At 38.5% G+C, this 20,513-nt stretch overlaps 1 protein-coding gene across 1 annotated transcript in view; it reads left to right on the top strand.

The window, feature by feature from the left end:
- Positions 1 to 5,375: 5,375 nt before the first annotated feature.
- Positions 5,376 to 20,513, top strand: part of PCDH15 (protocadherin related 15) — a 1,588,775-nt gene continuing 1,573,637 nt past the window's right edge. Inside the window, exons 1-2 of the mRNA XM_053692906.1 lie at positions 5,376 to 5,403; positions 5,496 to 5,656. Coding sequence (XP_053548881.1) covers positions 5,376 to 5,403; positions 5,496 to 5,656 — 189 coding nt within the window. The remainder of the gene's footprint in view (positions 5,404 to 5,495; positions 5,657 to 20,513) is intronic.

Genomic DNA, 20,513 nt, shown 5'->3' with positions numbered 1-20,513 from the left:
GCAGTGTTTTAAAGGCTTAACTAAGACTTTTAATTTCAAGAAAGCAAAATTCAACGATTTAAGGAAATCATTAAATAATATAAATTGGGACAATGTATTTTCTAATAAAAATACAGAGGATAAATGGATAATATTTAAAAATGTGTTAAATAAATATACATATCAATACATACCATATGGTTATAAAAATAAAAATAAAAAAAATAAGCCGTTATGGCTAAATAAAAATGTGTTAAAAGAAATTAGGAAAAAACGTAAGGCATTTAAATTATTAAAAGAAAATAGTACAGACTCAGCATACAATATTTATAAGGAATGTAACAAAGCATGCAAAAAAGCAATCAAATTAGCCAAAATTGAAAATGAAAAATTAATTGCCAAGGATTCTAAGTCTAACCCTAAAAGGTTCTTTAAGTACATAAATAGCAAAAAATCTAAGAAGGATAATATAGGTACATTAAAATGTGTGGAGGGTAGCATGATAAATAATGACAGGGAAAAGGCTGAGGTACTAAACCAGTTTTTTTCTTCAGTATACACAAGAGAGGAACCATTGAATGATACTTTGGAACAGAATAGAACATGCCAGTCCATACCACTAACTGGGTTTTGTTTAGAGGATATCAGGAAAAAACTAAAAAATATTAAGGTAAATAAAACTCCAGGCCCAGATGGAATACACCCAAGGGTGTTAAGTGAACTTAGCACTGTTATAGACAAACCTTTACTCTTAATTTTTCAAGACTCCTTATCCTCAGGCATGGTACCCCAGGATTGGCGTAAAGCTGATGTGGTGCCACTCTTCAAAAAGGGAAGCAGGGATGATCCAGGAAGCTATAGACCAGTTAGTCTGACATCAATAGTGGGGAAGATATTTGAAGGGATTATAAGGGATTATATTGATGAGCATATTTGTGTAAACAAGATTATGAGTTCTAATCAGCATGGCTTTAGGAGAAATAGATCATGTCAAACTAATCTAATTAGATTCTACGAGGAAGTAAGTAAAAATATAGATAAAGGGGAATCAGTTGATGTGATATACTTAGATTTTGCAAAGGCATTCGATACAGTGCCACATGAGAGATTAATGCACAAAATTAAGGGACTGGGAATAGCTGAAAATGTTAGCTCATGGATAAATAACTGGATAAAAGATAGGGAGCAACGAGTAGCAGTAAATGGATCATACTCAGATTGGACAAAGGTAATCAGTGGCGTCCCCCAGGGATCAGTACTGGGCCCTGTTCTTTTTAATATTTTTATAAATGACTTGGAGCAAGGATTAAATAGCGACATCTCTATTTTTGCAGATGATACTAAGTTAAGTAAGGTCATTAGGTCAGAGCAGGATGAACTCTCTTTGCAAAGGGATTTGCGAAAATTAGAACTATGGGCAAGTGAATGGAAAATGAGATTTAATACGGAAAAATGTAAGGTTCTACATTTTGGAAGTAAAAATAAGCAGGCTATGTATTTTTTAAATGGGACAAGACTTAGCCAAACACAGGAGGAAAGGGATTTGGGAGTAGTAATAGATAACAAGCTAAAAATGAGTGCACAATGCAGGGCAGCGGCTTCAAAGGCTAATAAGATACTAGCATGTATTAAAAGAGGCATTGATTCAAGGGAGGAAAGCATAATTCTGTCATTATATAAAGCCCTGGTAAGACCTCACCTTGAGTTTGGAGTGCAGTTCTGGGGACCGATTGCTAAAAAAGATATTGCAGAACTAGAAAAAGTTCAGAGAAGGGCCACAAAGCTAATAAGGGGATTGGAGAAATTAACCTATGAGGAGAGGCTAGCCAAACTGGGTCTGTTCTCTTTAGAAAAAAGGCGCTTGAGAGGTGACATGATTACTTTATATAAATATATTCAAGGCCCATATACAGAGATGGCAGAAGCTCTTTTTATTCCAAGAAAATTGGTTCTGACAAGAGGTCATAATTTAAGGCTGGAGGAAAGGAGATTTAATCTCCTGCAACGGAAACGTTTTTTCACTGTAAGAGCAATAAAATTGTGGAACTCATTACCAAAGGAGGTAGTGAATGCCAATACCATAGATACATTTAAAAATAGTCTGGATAAATTTCTGTATATAAACAAAATTCATGGATATGATTGCTAGTATTAAATGGGTCACATTTTAATGGGGTTATTTAAGCTTAACTGGAGCTTTTTGTAAGTATTTTAGATTTGTATAGGTTGAACTCGATGGACTTCAGTCTTTTTTTCAACCTTATCTACTATGTTACTATGTTACTATGTTACAAAAAATAAAAAAAATAAGTTACAAACATTTAAAAAATATTACAACAATTTTAAGCTACTTACACCTAATCTAAGCCCCCTAATAAAATAACAAAGCCCCCCAAAATAAAAAAATGCCCTACCCTATTCTAAATTAAAAAAGTTCAAAGCTCTTTTACTTTACCAGCCCTTAAAAGGGCCTTTCGTGGGGCATGCCCCAAAGAATTCAGCTCTTTTGCCTGTAAAAGAAAAATACAACCCCCCCAACATTAAAACCCACCACCCACATACCCCTAATCTAACCCAAACCCCCCTTAAAAAAAACTAACACTACCCCCCTGAAGATAATCCTACCTTGAGTCGTCTTCACTCAGCCGAGCAGCGATGGAACCGAAGAGGAGATCCGGAGCGGCAGAAGTTATCCTCCAAGGGGTGCTGAAGAAATCTTCCATCCGATAAAGTGATCCTCCAAGCGGCGCTGAAGAAGTCTTCCATCCGATGAAGTGATCCTCCAAGCGGCGCTGAAGAAGTCTTCGATCCGGGCGATGTCATCTTCCAAGCGGGGTCTTCAATCTTCTTCTTCAGGATCCATCTTGCAGACCTCCGACGCGGAACATCCTGTTGGCCCGACAGACTACCGACGAATGAAGGCTCCTTTAAGGGACTTCATCCAAGATGGCGTCCCTTCAATTCCGATTGGCTGATAGGATTCTATCAGCCAATCGGAATTAAGGTATGAAAAATCTGATTGGCTGATTGAATCAGCCAATCAGATTGAAGTTCAATCCGATTGGCTGATCCAATCAGCCAATCAGATTGAGCTCGCATTCTATTGGCTGTTCCTACCTTAATTCCGATTGGCTGATAGAATCCTATCAGCCAATCGGAATTGAAGGGACCCCATCTTGGATGACGTCCCTTAAAAGAGCCTTCATTCATCGGTAGTCCGTCAGGCCAACAGGATGTTCCGCGTCGGAGGTCTGCAAGATGGATCCTGAAGAAGAAGATTGAAGACCCCGCTTGGAAGATGACATCGCCCGGATCGAAGACTTCTTCAGCGCCGCTTGGAGGATCACTTCATCGGATGGAAGACTTCTTCAGTGCCGCTTGGAGGATCACTTCATCGGATGGAAGATTTCTTCAGTGCCCCTTGGAGGATAACTTCTGCCGCTCTAGATCTCCTCTTCGGTTCCATCACTGCTCGGCTGAGTGAAGACGACTCAATGTAGGATGATCTTCAGGGGGGTAGTGTTAGGTTTTTTAAGGGGGGTTTGGGTTAGATTAGGGGTATGTGGTTGGTGGGTTTTAATGTTGGGGGGGGTTTGTATTTTTCTTTTACAGAAAAAAGAGCTGAATTCTTTGGGGCATGCCCCACAAAAGGCCCTTTTAAGGGCTGGTAAAGTAAAAGAGCTTTGAACTTTTTTAATTTAGAATAGGGTAGGGCATTTTTTATTTTGGGGGTCTTTGTTATTTTATTAGGGGGCTTAGATTAGGTGTAAGTAGCTTAAAATTGTAATATTTTTTAAATGTTTGTAACTTATTTTTTTTATTTTTTGTAACTTAGCTTTTTTATTTTTTGTACTTTAGTTAGTTTATGTAATTGTATTTAATTGTAGTTATCTGTAGTTAATTTATTTAATTAATGTAATGATAGTGTAGTGTTAGGTTTAAATGTAACTTAGGTTAGGATTTATTTTACAGGTAATTTTGTATTTCTTTTAGCTAGGTAGTTATTAAATAGTTAATAACTATTTAATAACTATTCTAACTAGCTAAAATAAATACAAAGTTACCTGTAAAATAAACATAAATCCTAAGATAGCTACAATGTAATTATTAATTATATTGTAGCTATCTTAGGGTTTAATTTACAGGTAAGTATTTAGTTTTCAATAGGGATAATTTATTAAAGTATAGTGTAGTGTTAGGTGTAATTGTAACTTAGGTTAGTTTTTATTTTACAGGTTAATTTCTCTTTATTTTAGCTAGATAAGCTATTAAATAGTTCTTAACTATTTAATAGCTATTGTACCTAGTTAAAATAAATTGAAATTTGCCAGTAAAATAAAAATAAATCCTAAGATAGCTACAATATAATTATTATTTATATTGTAGCTATATTAGGGTTTATTTTAAAGGTAAGTATTTAGTTTTAAATAGGATTAATTTAGTTCATAAGATAAATATTATTTAGATTTATTTTATTAATATTTAAGTTAGGGGGGTGTTAGGGTTAGTGTTAGACTTAGGTTTAGGGGTTAATAATTTTATTACAGTGGCGGCGGTGTAGTGGGGGCAGGATAGGGGTTAATAAATCTATTACAGTGGCGACGGTGTAGGGGGGCAGGATAGGGGTTAATAAATTTAATATAGGTTGCGACGGGGTCCAGGAGCGGCGGTTTAGGGGTTAATACATATATTATAGTTGCGGCGGGGTCAGGGAGCGGCGGTTTAGGGGTTAACATGTTTATTATAGCTTGCGGTGGGCTCCGGGAGCGGCGGTTTAGGGGGTAAACACTTTTTTTTAGTTGCCGCGGTGTAGGGGGGACAGATTAGTGGTGTTTAGACTCGGGGTACATGTTAAGGTGTTAGGTGCAGACATCTCCCATAGGAATCAATGGGATGTCGGGCAGCAGCGAACATGAACTTTCGCTATGGTCAGACTCCAATTGATTCCTATGGGATCCGCCGCCTCCAGGCACGCTGGGCCGTAAAAGTGCAGAGCGTACCTGCTAGTTTTTTGATAACTAGCAAAAGTAGTCAGATTGTGCCGCACTTGTGTGCGGAACATCTGGAGTGACGTAAGAATCGATCTGTGTTGGACTAAGTCCGGCGGATCGAAGCTTACGTCACAAAATTCTACTTTTTATCTAGGGCTTGATAACTTAGGCGAATCAGCCTCACCACAAATACGCTGCGGAATTCCAGCGTATTTGAGGTTGACGGCTTGATAACTACCCCCCTATGTTTAGCTTTATTAATTTTGTGTACACAACAACTAATTAAAGTACGTAATTCTCGCTTAGACTGTGCAACATTGTAAAATTGATCTATTGGATATTATTATAAAGATTTTTTATTTTACCTTTCATATCAACTCTACCAAGTGGATAGCATTAAAGTTAATGTTCTTAAATTATACAATAATCAAGGGTAAAAGAAAAGCTGAATGTTTTGATTTACCAAATTAATTTCAACTGTGAATGCCAATGTTCAATATGATTTTTTTTCTTTTCTTTTGACAGGTACAATTATTGTGGATAATATGCAAATCAAAGGGACAGCAGGAGGACCTGACCCTACTATAGAAATCTCTTTGAAGAATAATATGGACTATTGGATTATATTGGATCCAATAACACAAAGGTTATATCTCAATAGCACAGGACGAATTTTGGACAGAGATGTAAGTGTATTTTCTACTGTATTACAGAAATATCATATTCCTTTTATTTTTTATTTTCTTACTGTAGACTAACAATTTACAATGTAGGACATACCTTTGTGAATTGATCTCTTTCTACCAAATTAGGATATACTGAGATACAAAGGTTTTGAGTGGAATACAGATTAAGAAAAAAAGATAACAATCTGAAAAGAGAATGATAAACAAGATAGGAATATAAAAAGCCATCAAAAGCCTTATCACCTTCAATCCAAATATATACCTTTCAGATGATTTTACATTTCCCTTTAAAGGTCATTACATTTTATGTAGTGCATAACAATCACTCTTTGAAAATGCTGTCTAAATGGAGATCAGTATATTTTATCTTAAAGGGTCTAGCAGTCTTCTGTTGCGAAAAGCAAATAAAAAAAGCATGTGATAAGAGACTGTCTGTAGTGGCTTAGAAACAGGTAGAAATTTAGAGGTTTTAATGTTATAAAGTATATTAATATTACAATATTGGTTGTGCAAAGCTGGGGAATGGGTAGTAAAGGCATTATCTATCTTTTTAAACAAGAACAATTTTGGTGTAGACTGTCCCTTTAAGGATGTTTTTCTCCCGGTCCATCATCCTTGCCTAAAGTAATAAAAGTGAACATGTAGGGTAGCATTAAACATTTCAATCATAACTATGGTTGTGAAGTATACACAAACAAGTTTGTAGTTTATGCATTGAAGAACATCGAGAAAACACTGCCAAATGGGACATTAAACACAAACCTGTTCTACCATGCATATACAAATACAAACAAAAGTATATTTGCATAAAAGGTTGTTTAAAAGATTACTGAAACTAACAGGAATTATTTGTTTGCACACAATACGTAATCCTTAGGAATAGTGGGCTCGATTGGTGGAATAGGTACATACATGGTGTATGTGTTTATGTCTAGCTTTACCAGTGTATGTGAAATACTTGCTTGACTACGAAGTGTTAATAATAAAAAAATGCTGCTTTAGTGTCATGAAATACAGTTATGCGTTGGAGACAGGTAGCTATCTTTTTCCTTTTGGAATGAAGTGTACTAGGTAGTATTGTAAGAGCAATTTGCTGTTTATGGCTTTGGTTCTAACCCATATAGATGACATTCCTTGTTTAGCTGATGGAACATATAGTTTTTGAATTCCAATGCATTGGTCAACCCCTTGATCAATTAACAGTTTGATAATGCATTCGGCCAACATAAACACCTGCTGTATCTTGCATGGGGATCATTCAATATTGTGTATCCAATCCATTAGGAAAATGGTGTGGATTTTAGACTTTTCAAATATTGCATCTTGGGCTTGCTGATAACACAGTTTGCCTGTCTCGAGTGTCATTTATTGGCTGTATTTACAGCTTTTTATCAGGATTACAATTCTTGCACATGCTCAGTTAACTTTTAAAAAAAACACAATATTTTTTGTGTTGTTAAAAAGTAAAATGTTTAGTTTAATCAGAATTAAATGTGATCATATAAATATTCTTTATGATTTTTATGAAGTGTTTAATTTTACACTTGTCCTAAATTCATATTTTGTTTATGTTTAAAGTGAAAATGCATTCAGACATGTTAGGCAGTCATCATCATCAATATCAAATTAATGATCTGTCACACTTTTACTTCTGTGAACCTAATGAAAGTGATATCCATGTTTCTTATAGTTTTTCATTTTTTTCATATTGGTTTACCACTGGTGCAGGCTGTAGAATTGGACCAGGGAGGACCTTGGGACCATGGAACCCAAGTGTCATTTTACAGGGATTTTATAGGAATCTAAAAGGGTCTTTCAGTTCTGCTAGGTCTACAACTGGATGACCTAAAGGCACATTTTATACTTTGAGCTGTGTATCTCATTAAGGGTGTAACCTACAATTATGTATGTGATGTCAAGATACATATATACAAGAAAAACTAAGTATATCAAAGGTGTATCACAAATGTAAGTTGTAAAAATCAGTACAACTCCAAACAGAAGTTAAAACTTGCAATATGCAACTTTAGACTATGCCATACAAATCAAATTTAAATTATGCAGATAAAATTATGTTCATCAAAACAGTAAATCTTGTGTTTATGTTGTACATTAATTTACAAAAACAATATTATACTATAACAATTCAAAGAGTTTCTTATATTTCTGTTGTGAAGTGAGTCTCACAGTATTGGCAAGTGGGCTGAACAACGGCATTGCTTAGGGGTATATGACGTTTTCTTACAATTGATATCAGAAATATATAAGCATTTTACACCAGTAGGTGCGCTGGTGTTATCTCACTAAACATAGGCTAGCAAGTTTGTTTAAAAGCACCATTTCCACTTATTATAGTGAGGGAAAAAGACATGATTGTGAAAATAGAAACAAATACAAGGTAAAGTACACTGAAAATAATGTAATTTGATTTTTTGTGCTTCAAAAAAATAAATATTGCTGATTGTGCTGGGTACTCCCTGTCACATTTGCTGTGTCCAAAGGTTCCACATTCTAATGAGCTTTGTAACTTTCAATGGAAGTAAGCTTGAAACTTACCAGGAATTCCAAGTTGAGCCCATTTTATTAGATAATTTCATAAGGTCTGCCCGTGCCCAAGTTGGCATAATTCTCACCATGCTGACAAATTTTAGATCATTGGCTCATATAGAGAGGGCATATTCTGACTGATAATGTTTCATGGAGAAATAGCTCTTAAATAGAGTATTAGCATGCTCTAGTGTGAAAATTTAATCTCTGAGACTACTGATTATAGTTGGATTTAGTATGTAGTGGACAAAGTGTTGGAGGGTGTCTTTTCTTTCTTGGGCCCAAGCAGCACAATGTCTTCATCTGGCCCTGATTTACCAGTTTCATTGATTGATGGGACTAGATGTTTTATGACATTATCTAAAATATTGGATTTCAAGTCTTTGTTTCTACTTTATTTCTACATGGGAGTCTATTTCATTCAATTATAAGAACTGTCTAAGTGCTTTGCATACTATTAATTTCAGAGCACCATCAAATTCAATAAACAATTATTTTATTCAGCTTAATACAGTGCTTTGTGCTAAATGCCTTAATCATGCCTTTGGCCAGAAACATCATCATTTTGTCTGTTTGTAGCTGGGTAAAAAAGGTGCTCTTACAGTTGGGCAGGCTAGTAAGGGGGGTGCAGATCGTTTCAGGGGCCAATAACTGGGCAAAAGTAACTTTATAAAATGTGAATACCCCATAAAAAAACTTTTGCTGTGACCATACTTCAGCATTATGTAAAGTGTACAATTACTGTATCTTCAAACAATGGAAGCCAAAGTTTATAAATATCCCTCCCACTTCCCCTTCTCCCCCATTCATTCTTTGCCTCTGTCATCTCCCTGACGCAGTGTTTATTTCACTTATTCAGTCTGTGTTGGACAGTGTGTCTCATCATTCTGAGGATGAACTGACTTTAATTGCGTCCGAGGGATTGCTTTCTGATTCCAAGTCTGTGGAACTTGAGGAGGTGAGCTTCAGGTTCAAACTTGAACATCTTATATATTTACTTAAGGAGGTCATGTTGACCTTGGATGTCCCTGAGCCTAAACCATCAGAGGAACCTAAGATTCCTAAACTGGACAGGGTTTACAGAGTCAAGAAAGCTTCAGAAACATTTCTGATTCCAGCTCATATGGCGAAATCATTGCTATGGAATAGGAGAAACCTGGGATTCCATACTCTCCTTCAGCTAATTTTAAGAAAATGTTTCCAGTTCCCGTCTCTCACCTGGAATTGTGAAGTTCCATTCCTAAGGTGGATGGAGCCATTTCCACTCTGGCTAAATGTACTACTATCACCATTGATGATAGTACTTCTTTCAAGGACCTCATGGATAGAAAGATGGAGGGGTATTTAAGGAGGATCTTTCACCAAATGGGGCTTCAGTTTCAACTGACTGCAGCCATTGTGGCTGTCGCGGGTGCTGCTACCTACTGGTGTGATTCCTTATCAGATTTCATTCTGGTGGAGACCCCTTTAGAAGATATCCAGGCAAGGATTAAGGCTCTTAAAATTGCCAATTCCTTCATTTGTGACGCTCACATGCAAATCATTTGTCTGAATGCTAAATCATTTGGGTCCTTATTGCTCGCATGGAGAGCCCTTTGGTTAAATACTTCTTTCCTTACCTTTTAAGGGCAAGACATTGTTTGGGCCCAGTTTGGATTCTGTTATATCCACGGTGACCAGAGGAAAGGATGCTTTCCTCCCTCAGGATAGGAAGTCTAAGTCCAGGGGCCACTTATCTACTAATTTTCTTCCCTTTTGTTCAGACAAGGGTCTGAGAGCTCAGCCCGTCACAAAGGCTGATCAGACCAAGAGTACCTGGAAGCCATGCCAATGGATCAAGGCCAAGCAGGCCAAGAAGCCCTCCAGTGATAACAAGTCCGCATGAAGGAATGGCCCCTGATCCGGGATTGGATCTAGTAGGGGGTAGACTTTCTTTCTTCCGAGATGCCTGGGCTCGGGATGTTCAGGATGTAGTCTCACTGGGGTACAGGATAGGGTTCAGATATCGCCCACCAAGAGGCAGATTTCTGTCATTTCTGTCTATTTTAGACTGACAAGGATACACTTACCTACATTGTCGGCGCTTAACCACTCCTAGCTATACCCTTTATTTTAGCATATTGCATAGTACATATTTTTTCTTACTTTGATATTCTTTTTTTTACACCATATATACACATTTTGTGGTCAATATATTTTATAGAGCGATAGTACTGTTCTTTATCTACACACCTTCCTTCTGGATCATGTTTAAAAATATGAATCAGCTTAAAGCAATTTAAAATTTGATCCTCTGAATATCGTTATTTCATTGCATCTGCATTGGCCGTATTTAGCGATACTGTTTTTTATACCTACAGATATATTAACTGTGTAGGGTTATTCATTTATATCTTTCACAAGGATATTATCAGCGAGATTACGAGTTTGGCGTTAGCCATAAAAAGCAGCGTTGAGAGGTCCCAACGCTGCTTTTTACCTAACGCTGGTATTACAAGTCTGGCAGGTAGAGGCTCAACGCTCACTTTTCTTCCGCGACTTGAGGCTACCGCAAATCCCCTTAAGTCAATTGCGTATCCTATCTTTTTAATGGGATTTGCCTAACGCTGGTATTACAAGTCTTGGAAGAAGTGAGCGGTAGACCCTCTCCTGTCAAGACTTCTACCGCATTTAAAAGTCAGTAGTTGAGAGTTTTATGGGCTAACGTCGGAACATAAAACTCTTAACTAAAGTGCTACAATGTACACTAACACCCATAAACTACCTATTAACCCCTAAACCGAGGCCCCCCACATTGCAAACACTATAATAATCTGCCGACCGGACATCGCCGCCACCTACATTATACTTATGAACCCCTAATCTGCTGCCCCTAACATCGCCGACACCTACATTATAGTTATTAACCACTAATCTGCCACCCCCAATGTCGCCGCAACCTAACTACACTTATTAACCCCTAATCTGCCTACCGGACATCACCGCTACTTTAATAAATGTATTAACCCCTAAACCGCTGCACTCCCGCCTCGCAAACACTAGTTAATTTTTATTAACCCCTAATCAGCCTGCCCTAACATTGCCGACACCTACTTACATTTACTAACCCCTAATCTGCCACTACTATATTAAAGGTATTAACCCCTAAACCTAAGTCTAAACCTAACCCTAAATCCCCCTAACTTAAATATAATTTAAATTAAATGAAATAAATTAAAAAATAAATAAAAAATTATTCCTATTTAAAACTAAATACTTACCTGTAAAATTAACCATAAGATAGCTACAATATAACTAATAGTTACATTATAGCTAGCTTAGGGTTTATTTTTTATTTTACAGGCAAGTTTGTATTTATTTTAACTAGGTACAATAGTTATTAAATAGTTATTAACTATTTAATAACTACCTAGCTAAAATAAGTACAAAATTACCTGTAAAATAAATCCTAACCTAAGTTACAATTACATCTAACACTACACTATCATTAAACTAATTACCTAAACTACCTACAATTAATTACAATTAAAATCAATAAACTAAATTACGGAAAAAAACAAACACTAAATTACAGAAAAAAAAAATTACAAGAAGTTTAAACTTATTACACCTAATCTAAGCCCCCTAATAAAATAAAAAAGCCCCCAAAATAATAAAATGCCCTACCCTATACTAAATTACAAATAGCCCTTAAAAGGGCCTTTTGCTGGGCATTGCCCCAAAGTAATCAGCTCTTTTACCTGTAAAAAAAAAGAATACAATACCCCCCCAACATTACAACCCACCACCCACACACCGCTACTCTAAAACCCACCCAATACCCCCTTAAAAAAACCTAACACTACCCCATTGAAGATCACCCTACCTTGAGCCGTCTTCACCCAGCCGAAACAAGTGGTCATCCGATCCGTCCAGTAGTCTTCATCCGATGGGGCAGAAGAGGACATCCAGACTGGCAGAAGTCTTCATCCTATCCGGGCAGAAGAGGACATTCGGACCGGGTGAAGGCTTCATCTAAGCGGCATCTTCTATCTTCATCCATCCGACGAGGAGCAAATCCATCTTGAAGACATCCGTCACGGAGCATCCTTCCAGCACGACGACTACACGACGAATGACGGTTCCTTTAAATTATGTCCTCCAAGATGGCGTCCCTCAAATTCCAATTGGCTGATAGGATTCTATAAGCCAATCGGAATTAAGGTAGGAAAAATCTGATTGGTTGATTTAATCAGCCAATCGGATTGAAGTTCAATCCGATTGACTGATTGGATCAGCCAATAGAATGAGAGGTCAATTATATTGGCTGATCCAATCAGCCATTCGGATTAAACTTCAATCCGATTGGCAGATTAAATCAACCAATCGGATTTTTCCTACCTTAATTCCAATTGGCTAATCGAATCCTATCAGCCAATCGGAATTCGAGGGACACCATCTTGGATGACATCATTTAAAGGAACCGTCATTCGTCGTGTAGTCGTCATGCTGGAAGTATGCTCAGCGCCGGATGTCTTCAAGATGGATTCGCTCCTCGTTGGATGGATGAAGATAGAAGATGCCGCTTGGATGAAGCCTTCTCCCGGTCCGGATGTCCTCTTCTGCCCAGATAGGATGAAGACTTCTGCCAGTCTGGATGTCCTCTTCTGCCCCATCGGATGAAGACTACTGGACGGATCGGATGACCACTTGTGCCCGGCTGGGTGAAGACGGCTCAAGGTAGGGTGATCTTCAATGGGGTAGTGTTAGGTTTTTTTAAGGGGGTATTGGGTGGGTTTTAGAGTAGGGGTGTGTGGGTGGTGGGTTGTAATGTTGGGGGGGTATTGTATTCTTTTTTTTTTACAGGTAAAAGAGCTGATTACTTTGGGGCAATGCCCCGCAAAAGGCCCTTTTAAGGGCTATTTGTAATTTAGTATAGGGTAGGGCATTTTATTATTTTGGGGGCTTTTTATTTTATTAGGGGGCTTAGATTAGGTGTAATAAGTTTAAACTTCTTGTAATTTTTTTTTTTCAGTAATTTAGTGTTTGTTTTTTTCCGTAATTTAGTTTATTGATTTTAATTGTAATTAATTGTAGGTAGTTTAGGTAATTAGTTTAATGATAGTGTAGTGTTAGATGTAATTGTAACTTAGGTTAGGATTTATTTTACAGGTAATTTTGTACTTATTTTAGCTAGGAAGTTATTAAATAGTTAATAACTATTTAATAACTATTGTACCTAGTTAAAATAAATACAAACTTGCCTGTGAAATAAATATAAATCCTAAAATAGCTACAATTTAACTATTAGTTATATTGTAGCTATCTTATGGTTTATTTTACAGGTAAGTATTTAGTTTTAAATAGGAATATTTTTTTTTTTTTTTAATTTATTTCGTTTAATTTAAATTATATTTAAGTTAGGGGGGTTAGGGTTAGGTTTAAACTTAGGTTTAGGGGTTAATACCTTTAATATAGTCGCAGCGACGTTGGGGGTGGCAGATTAGGGGTTAATAAAAATTAACTAGTGTTTGTGAGGCGGGAGTGCGTTGTTTAGGGGTTAATACATTTAATAAAGTAGCGGCGATGTCCGGTGGGCAGATTAGGGATTATTAAGTTGCGGTGACGTTGGGGGCGGCAGATTAGGGGTTAATAACTATAATGTAGGTGTCGGCGATGTTGCGGGCAGCAGATTAGGGGTTTACAAGCATAATGTAGGTGGCGGCGGTGTCCGGAGCGGAAGATTAGGGGTTAATAGCATAATGCAGGTGGTGACGATGTCGGGGGCGGCCGATTAAGGGTTAATAAGTGTAATATTAGGGGTGTTTAGATTCGGGGTTCATGTTAGGGTGTCAGGTGCAGACATATTTTTTCTTTCCCCATAGGAAACAATGGGGCTGCGTTAGAAGCTGGAAGCTGCTTTTTTGCAGGTTTTTTTTCCAGCCAGCTCAGCCCCATTGTTTCCTATGGGGAAATCGTGCATGAGCACGTTTAGCCATCTTACCGCTACCATAAGCAACGCTGGTATTGAGGTGAGATGTGGAGATAAATTCTGCTCTACGCTCACCTTTTTGCGGCTAACGGCAGGTTTAAAAAAACCTGTAATACCAGCGTTGTCTTAAGGGAGCGGTGGGGAAAAAAGTTAGCAACACACCCCTGTTAATGCCAAACTCGTAATCTTGGCGTATGTATGTACAATTGATTTGTCAAGTGTATAACATTGTTGTCAAATATCATTGTTACCTTTTGTATCTGTGCAATAGAATTAATTATACAATCACCTGTGATAGGGGGTGTTTCTCTGTTATTCATTGGTTTGAAGTGGTTTAAAAGGAGACTCCTGTTGTTCATCAGTATTACTAGAGGAAACCGCGTGGTTAACGCTGAGAAACGCATAGCGTGTTTTACTGATTTTATAAACTATTTTATTGTTGTAAGTTGCTATTGTTTTTAGCATTACATAAAGTTCTTCATTTTACAGAATACCTCAAGTCTCCTGTCCATTTGTTGCAGCTCGTATTTGTCACCGGAGGAAACCCTTTTTCTATCTATATGTGCACTGGGCCACTGAAATATACCCAGTAAGCGTATCTTGCACTATTGTGTGCGCTACATATTGTGAGTACCCATCTTCTTGGGATTTGCTTACGGGGTCCATACATCTGATTGTATTGCACTAGGAGTCACCCTCTTCTTCCTTTTCCAATTTTCCAGATTTCTGTAATCAATGCTTTCCTCCAAACTTGTAAAGAGGGAATTCTTTTTAAATTGCGTTCAGGAACTCCCTTCTTTGGGAGTGATTGTCCCTGTACCCCCATCAGAGAGGGGCCTAGGGTTTTATTCAAATCTGTTTGTGGTTCCCAAGAAGGACAGAACTTATTTATTTTATTTTTTTTGGTTTTCAAAAAAAAAGTTTTATTTAATCATATCATTATTACAACAACAAAAGACTACAAGATCTCTTATGATACACTTGAACTACAAATATAAATAGCAACAGAGAACTTGAGAAGGCATGGCAAATGGGTAGGTATATACTTGAAGTTGATGGATGGTATGGGTTAGACTATAATTATGAAGATATTTTTGTGCAATGTAGGAGGTGTTGATAATCGCATAGTTCTATTAAACTGAAAAGAAAAGAGCAGGCTTGTGAACAAGGACAATTATTGGGTCAGAGCGTAAAACAAGGTGTGCCGGATTAAGGAGAAGTAAAAAAAAAAAAAGGGGGAGGGGTGGAATAGGGAGATGGAGGGGGGGGAGGTGGTTTTGTACTGAAGGGAAAAAGGTATAGTCAATGTAAGGGAGAGAAAGGGAAGGAAGAGAAGAAAGAGTTGGAAGAAAGAGCAAAGGATCTGTCAGACCTAACCAGCATGACTCTTAGTTTTTCACAATTGCGATACTGTAAAATCGGGAATTAGTTGCCCTCCACCAGGATGGCTTCAGGGCTATTGTATTTGCAGTGTTATCTAACCGGTCCGGCAGTGCAGGTTTATTTTGTTATTGATAGTAAAGATAGGACTCTCCATCACCTAAAAGTAGTCCATAATTTTAATTATGTCACTCCAAGTAGGTAGTGTAGCCTGTTTCCAAAGACGGGCGATAGCCAACTTAGTAGCCATCAACAAGTAAATGCTAAGCAGGCCCGTGGGAGATAGGGGAGACTCAATGGATAGATGAAACAAAACAGTTTGCGGCTTTGTCCACAAAGTAGGATCTAGTGTATAGCATCTATGGGATAGCATAGTCCAGAGGGGAGTCAAAGAGGGACAATCCCACCACACATGGGCCGGCAATCCGACTTCCCCACATCCTCTCCAGCATAGTGGGGAATTTAAAGAGGATATCTTAAAAAGCCTCAAGGGTGTCAAGTGCCACTGCATGTACACTTTAAGATATAGTTCTAGTAGTGTAACACAATAGAGAGCTTGTTTCGTGATCAACATAGCTTTGGACCAATCCTCTGGGGTGGCGTGAAAACTTAGGGCAGTCTCCCATGAGACGATGTAGGGTGACTTATAGTAAGTGGGAGGATTGAGCACATCTCAATAGGATATGGACAATGCTCTAGGGATTCTTTTAGCTGTGTTCCAACGTCGCTCCCAGCTAGTGGGAGCTCGCATCGGAAGAATAGTAAATCCCCATGACTGGAGAAGGCTTCTTAGCCGCCAAAATTCAAACAGTAGTAGCTGAGAGGGCTGATATGTGGAACGAAAGTTTGTGGGTGAAATTAATTGTCCACCGGGAATGAGATCCTGCATATTAGTAATGCCATGGGAATACCATATAGACAGATGTGCCCTCGAAGTAGCCCAGACAGTGAGTGAATCGGCGAGGGATGTGGAGCTATTTGGGAGAGAGATCGGATTTTATCCCAAAAACGCAGAGCTGAGAGGACGATATAGTTTTGAATAGAAAACAAGGCTCATGTGTGTTTAGGAATCCATAGTAAATCTAAGAGTGTAAGCGAGTCGGGCAAAGTGGCCTGCTCCAATATCCACCATTTACAGTCTGAGGTTTCAGAATTCCATGGGAGGATATGTGCTAGCCTAGAGGCTTCATGGTAGTAGGCTAGGTTGGGAGCGTCAACATCCTCACTCAACAATGGTTGTTGCCAGATTCTAGTGGCCACTCTCGGGTGTTTGTACTTCCAGATGAATTTGTTACAAAGAAGCTGAAATTTGCCTATAAGAGATTTAGGTATGGCTATCGGTAGGGTTCTAAAGAAGGATGGAACTTTGTCATATCCTGGATATAAAATTTCTCAACTAGTTACTCAAGGTTCAGTCATTCAAAATGGAGACTATAAGATCCATTCTCCTCTTGGTTAAAGAGGTTCAGTTCATGACCACAGGGATCATTTCCAATTTCTGTGGTTTGCCTTTCTTGACAAACATTTCCAGTTTGTAGCTCTTCCCTTTGGTTTAGCTTACGTTCCTAAGGATCTTTACAAAGGTATTAGGAGCCATATCAGCAATAGCCAGAACACGAGGAATCACGTAGTTCCTTACCTGGATGATATCTTGGTTCATGCTCCATTTTTCCTTTAGCAAGATCTCACATGGAAGCTCTGCTGTGTCTCCTTCTGACTCACGGCTGGAAGATAAATTTGGACAAAAAGCTCTCTGATCCCCAACACCAGGGTTTTCTTTCTGGGAACGATCATTGATTTCATTTCTATGAAGATCTTCCTAACGGATCAAAGATAAGAAAAGCTCTTCTCTACCTGTCTTTCTCTTCAGTCCTCTGTAGAACCCTCGGTGGCTTAATGAATGGAAGTGATTGGTCTTATGGTAGTGGTTATGGATATTAATTCTTTTGCTTGCTTCGTCTGAGATCCTTACGACTATGTATGCTCAGACAATGGAACAGAGATTATCCTGGCCCATCTCAATGGATTGTCTTGGACATCTTGGGAGATTGTGACTATGGACACCAGCCTGCTTGGCTTGGGGGTTGTCTGGGGTTCCCTGAAGGCTCAGGGAACCTGGTCATTGGAGGAGTCCTCTCTTAAACATTCTGGAGTTGAGAGCCATCTTCAATGTTCTGATGGCATGGCCTCAAATTTGCTCGATCCGATTTATCAGATTCCATTCAGACAACATTACCTCGGTTGCCTACATCAGTTATCAAGGGGAAACGATGAGTTCCTTGGAGATTAGGGAGTTATCTCGCATCCTTCAATGGGCAGAGTCTCACAATTGCCACATTTCAGCCATTCATTCTATTCTAGGGGTGGACAATTGGGAAGCTTTTCCTGAGCAGACAGTCCTTCCACCCTGGGGAGTGGGCCCTTCACCCAGAGGTTTTTTCTGAGATTACTCTCAGGTGGGGGTTATGAGATAGACCTCATGGCTTCTCTTCTCAATACCAAGCTGCCCAGATATGGGTTGAGATCGAAGGACCCTCAGGCAGCATTTGTGGACACGTTAGTAGCTCCACGGAGGTGCAAACTTATTTATCTTTTTCCTCCATTTCCTCTCCTGCCCTGAGTAATTGCCCACATCAAACAGGTACAGGCATCTGTGATTCTGATTGCCCCGGCTTGGCCTCGCAGCACATAGTTCGCGGATCTAGTGGAGATGTCCTTCTACTTCAGTGTCCATTCCTTTTTAAAAATCTAGATTTGCTGAGGCTGACTGCATGGTGACTAAACACCTAGTGATGTCCAAGAGAATTTTTTCTGATAGGGTCATTGACATTTACAGTGTGATTCCCCTTCTCTTGTTTTCCATGCGGATAAGGCTGTTTTATGCACCAGGTTTGGTTTTCTTCCTAAGGTTGTCCCTGACTGCAATATTAATCAGAAAATTGTAGTTCCTTCTTTTTGCCCTAACATTTCCTCTCCAAAGGAGCGTTTGTTGCATAATCTGGATGTAGTTTGTGCTTTGAAGTTCTATCTTCTTGCTACCAAGGATTTTAGACAATCATCTTCCTTGTTTGTGGTGTATGCAGGCAATCACAGGGGTCAGAAGGCCTCTGCCACTACTCTTTTCTTTTGGCTGAGAAGTATCATCCATTTGGCATATGAGGAAGCTGTCCTCCTCTTGGGCTTTTAAGAAGGAAGCTTCTATGGAGCAGATTTTGTAAGGTGTCAACCAAGTCCTCTTTACATACTTTTTCAAAATTCTACAAATTTGATGTTTTTGCCTCAGCTGAGGCTTCCTTTGGGAGAAAAGTGCTTCAAGTGGTGGTGCCTCCAGATTAGGGTCTGCCTGCCTTTTTTCCCTCCCGTTTCATTCTGTGTCCTCTCTAGCTTGGGTATTGGATTCCCAACAGTAATGAATGAAGTTGTGGACTCTCCCTGCCTTTGGAAAGAAAACAAAATGTATGCTTACCTGCTAAATTATTTTCTTTCCTGGCATGGAGAGTCCACGACCCCGCCTTGTGTTTTTTGGCATGCGTTTTTTCCTTATCTTCTGGCACATCTATACCCCTAGTGTTTCTCCTGTTTCTCCTTATTTCCTCAGCTGAATGATTGGGGGAGTAGCGGAAGTAGGAGGGATATATATAAGATTTGGCTGGGGTGTCTTTGCCTCCTCCTGGTGGCCAGGTGCTGAATTCCCAACAGTAATGAATGAAGTCGTGGACTTTACCTGCCAGGAAAGAAAATAGAGAGTTTTCCCCCCACAATTTATTAATATAAACTTAATTTTTTTGCTTGCTTGTTATTTCGTTCTGTGGAACTTGAAGGAATAGTCTGCAGTTTTTTGTTTTTATCCCCACTTTTACTACTCAGGATTCTCAAAGGACAGCCTGAACAGACATGGCTGGTGGTCCAATTAGCAGTGGCAGTTGCACAGCCCTGTTATTTCTGCTTGAAACCAGCAGTTATCTGCTCTTCCCAAATGGTACATTAAAAAAGTATTCAATTTGTTTGCAAGAGTCAAATATATAGGCCCTGGTGATCTAAAGCTCTCTACTCTGGTGAGGTCATCTAAGCAGTCTGGCCAGTACTGTGAGATCCCTCAAAGAATTTTAGAAAGTATTATTTTAGCTTTAAAAAAAAACAAAAACATTTTTCCTACCTATATGGAGTTCTGGGTTTGAAGGGGAGACACATTTTAATAAAATGCTCAAGAAAATCCCCAAAGATTTTGCACGATTTTTCTCTATGCTGGTGAGTTTTTGATAATCAAGCCCATAGACTTGCAGGGTCCGTAGTGCTAAAATTACATGCTCTAAAAGAGCTTGTAATTTTTGCTCTACAATGTTCCTTTGACTTGTACAGTTGCTTTGTTGCATTATATATATTTTTATTTCTTTTAAGCAGACCTCTGTGTAACAGAGTGACACCATATCACATCATCTTTTATTAAATGGTAGCATTGGGACATCCTGTACATCTGCCCTAACAATTCAGCTGATACTTTGTGATGAATTTATTGTGTTATGAAATGATTTACTATATGTTCTATTCTGAAATTTTTTTCAGTGGTGTTGTCATTTATTCACCTGACTTGACATTATCTCAGGTAGGGAGAGTTGCTTTTGAAGGTAATAACAGCACAGCAATAAATTAGCCACTAACCGCGTAACTACCACTGCTATCTACTGCCATCTACTGCTATCTATAATTGAAGAGTCAACAGTAGTTTACTTAAAGGGACAGTTTACTCAAAAGTTTTCTCCCCTTTAATTTGTTCCTAATGATCCACTTTATCTGCTGGAGTGTATTAAATTGTTTACAAGTATTCCCATTGCCTATTATATTGGTATTTTTAATAGTTGATTTAGCCTGTGGTATCCCCACCTATTCCGAAAGTTTTTGGCCTTAAGGCCAAGCTGTGTAAACACATCCAGCAGAATAAATTAGACTCCCTGTGGGGTC

Source organism: Bombina bombina, chromosome 9, assembly GCF_027579735.1.
Source record: "Bombina bombina isolate aBomBom1 chromosome 9, aBomBom1.pri, whole genome shotgun sequence".
Classification (NCBI taxonomy): Eukaryota; Metazoa; Chordata; class Amphibia; order Anura; family Bombinatoridae; genus Bombina; species Bombina bombina.
The sequence above is the reverse complement of the archived record's forward strand: the minus strand, read 5'-3'. Positions and strand labels throughout refer to the sequence as shown.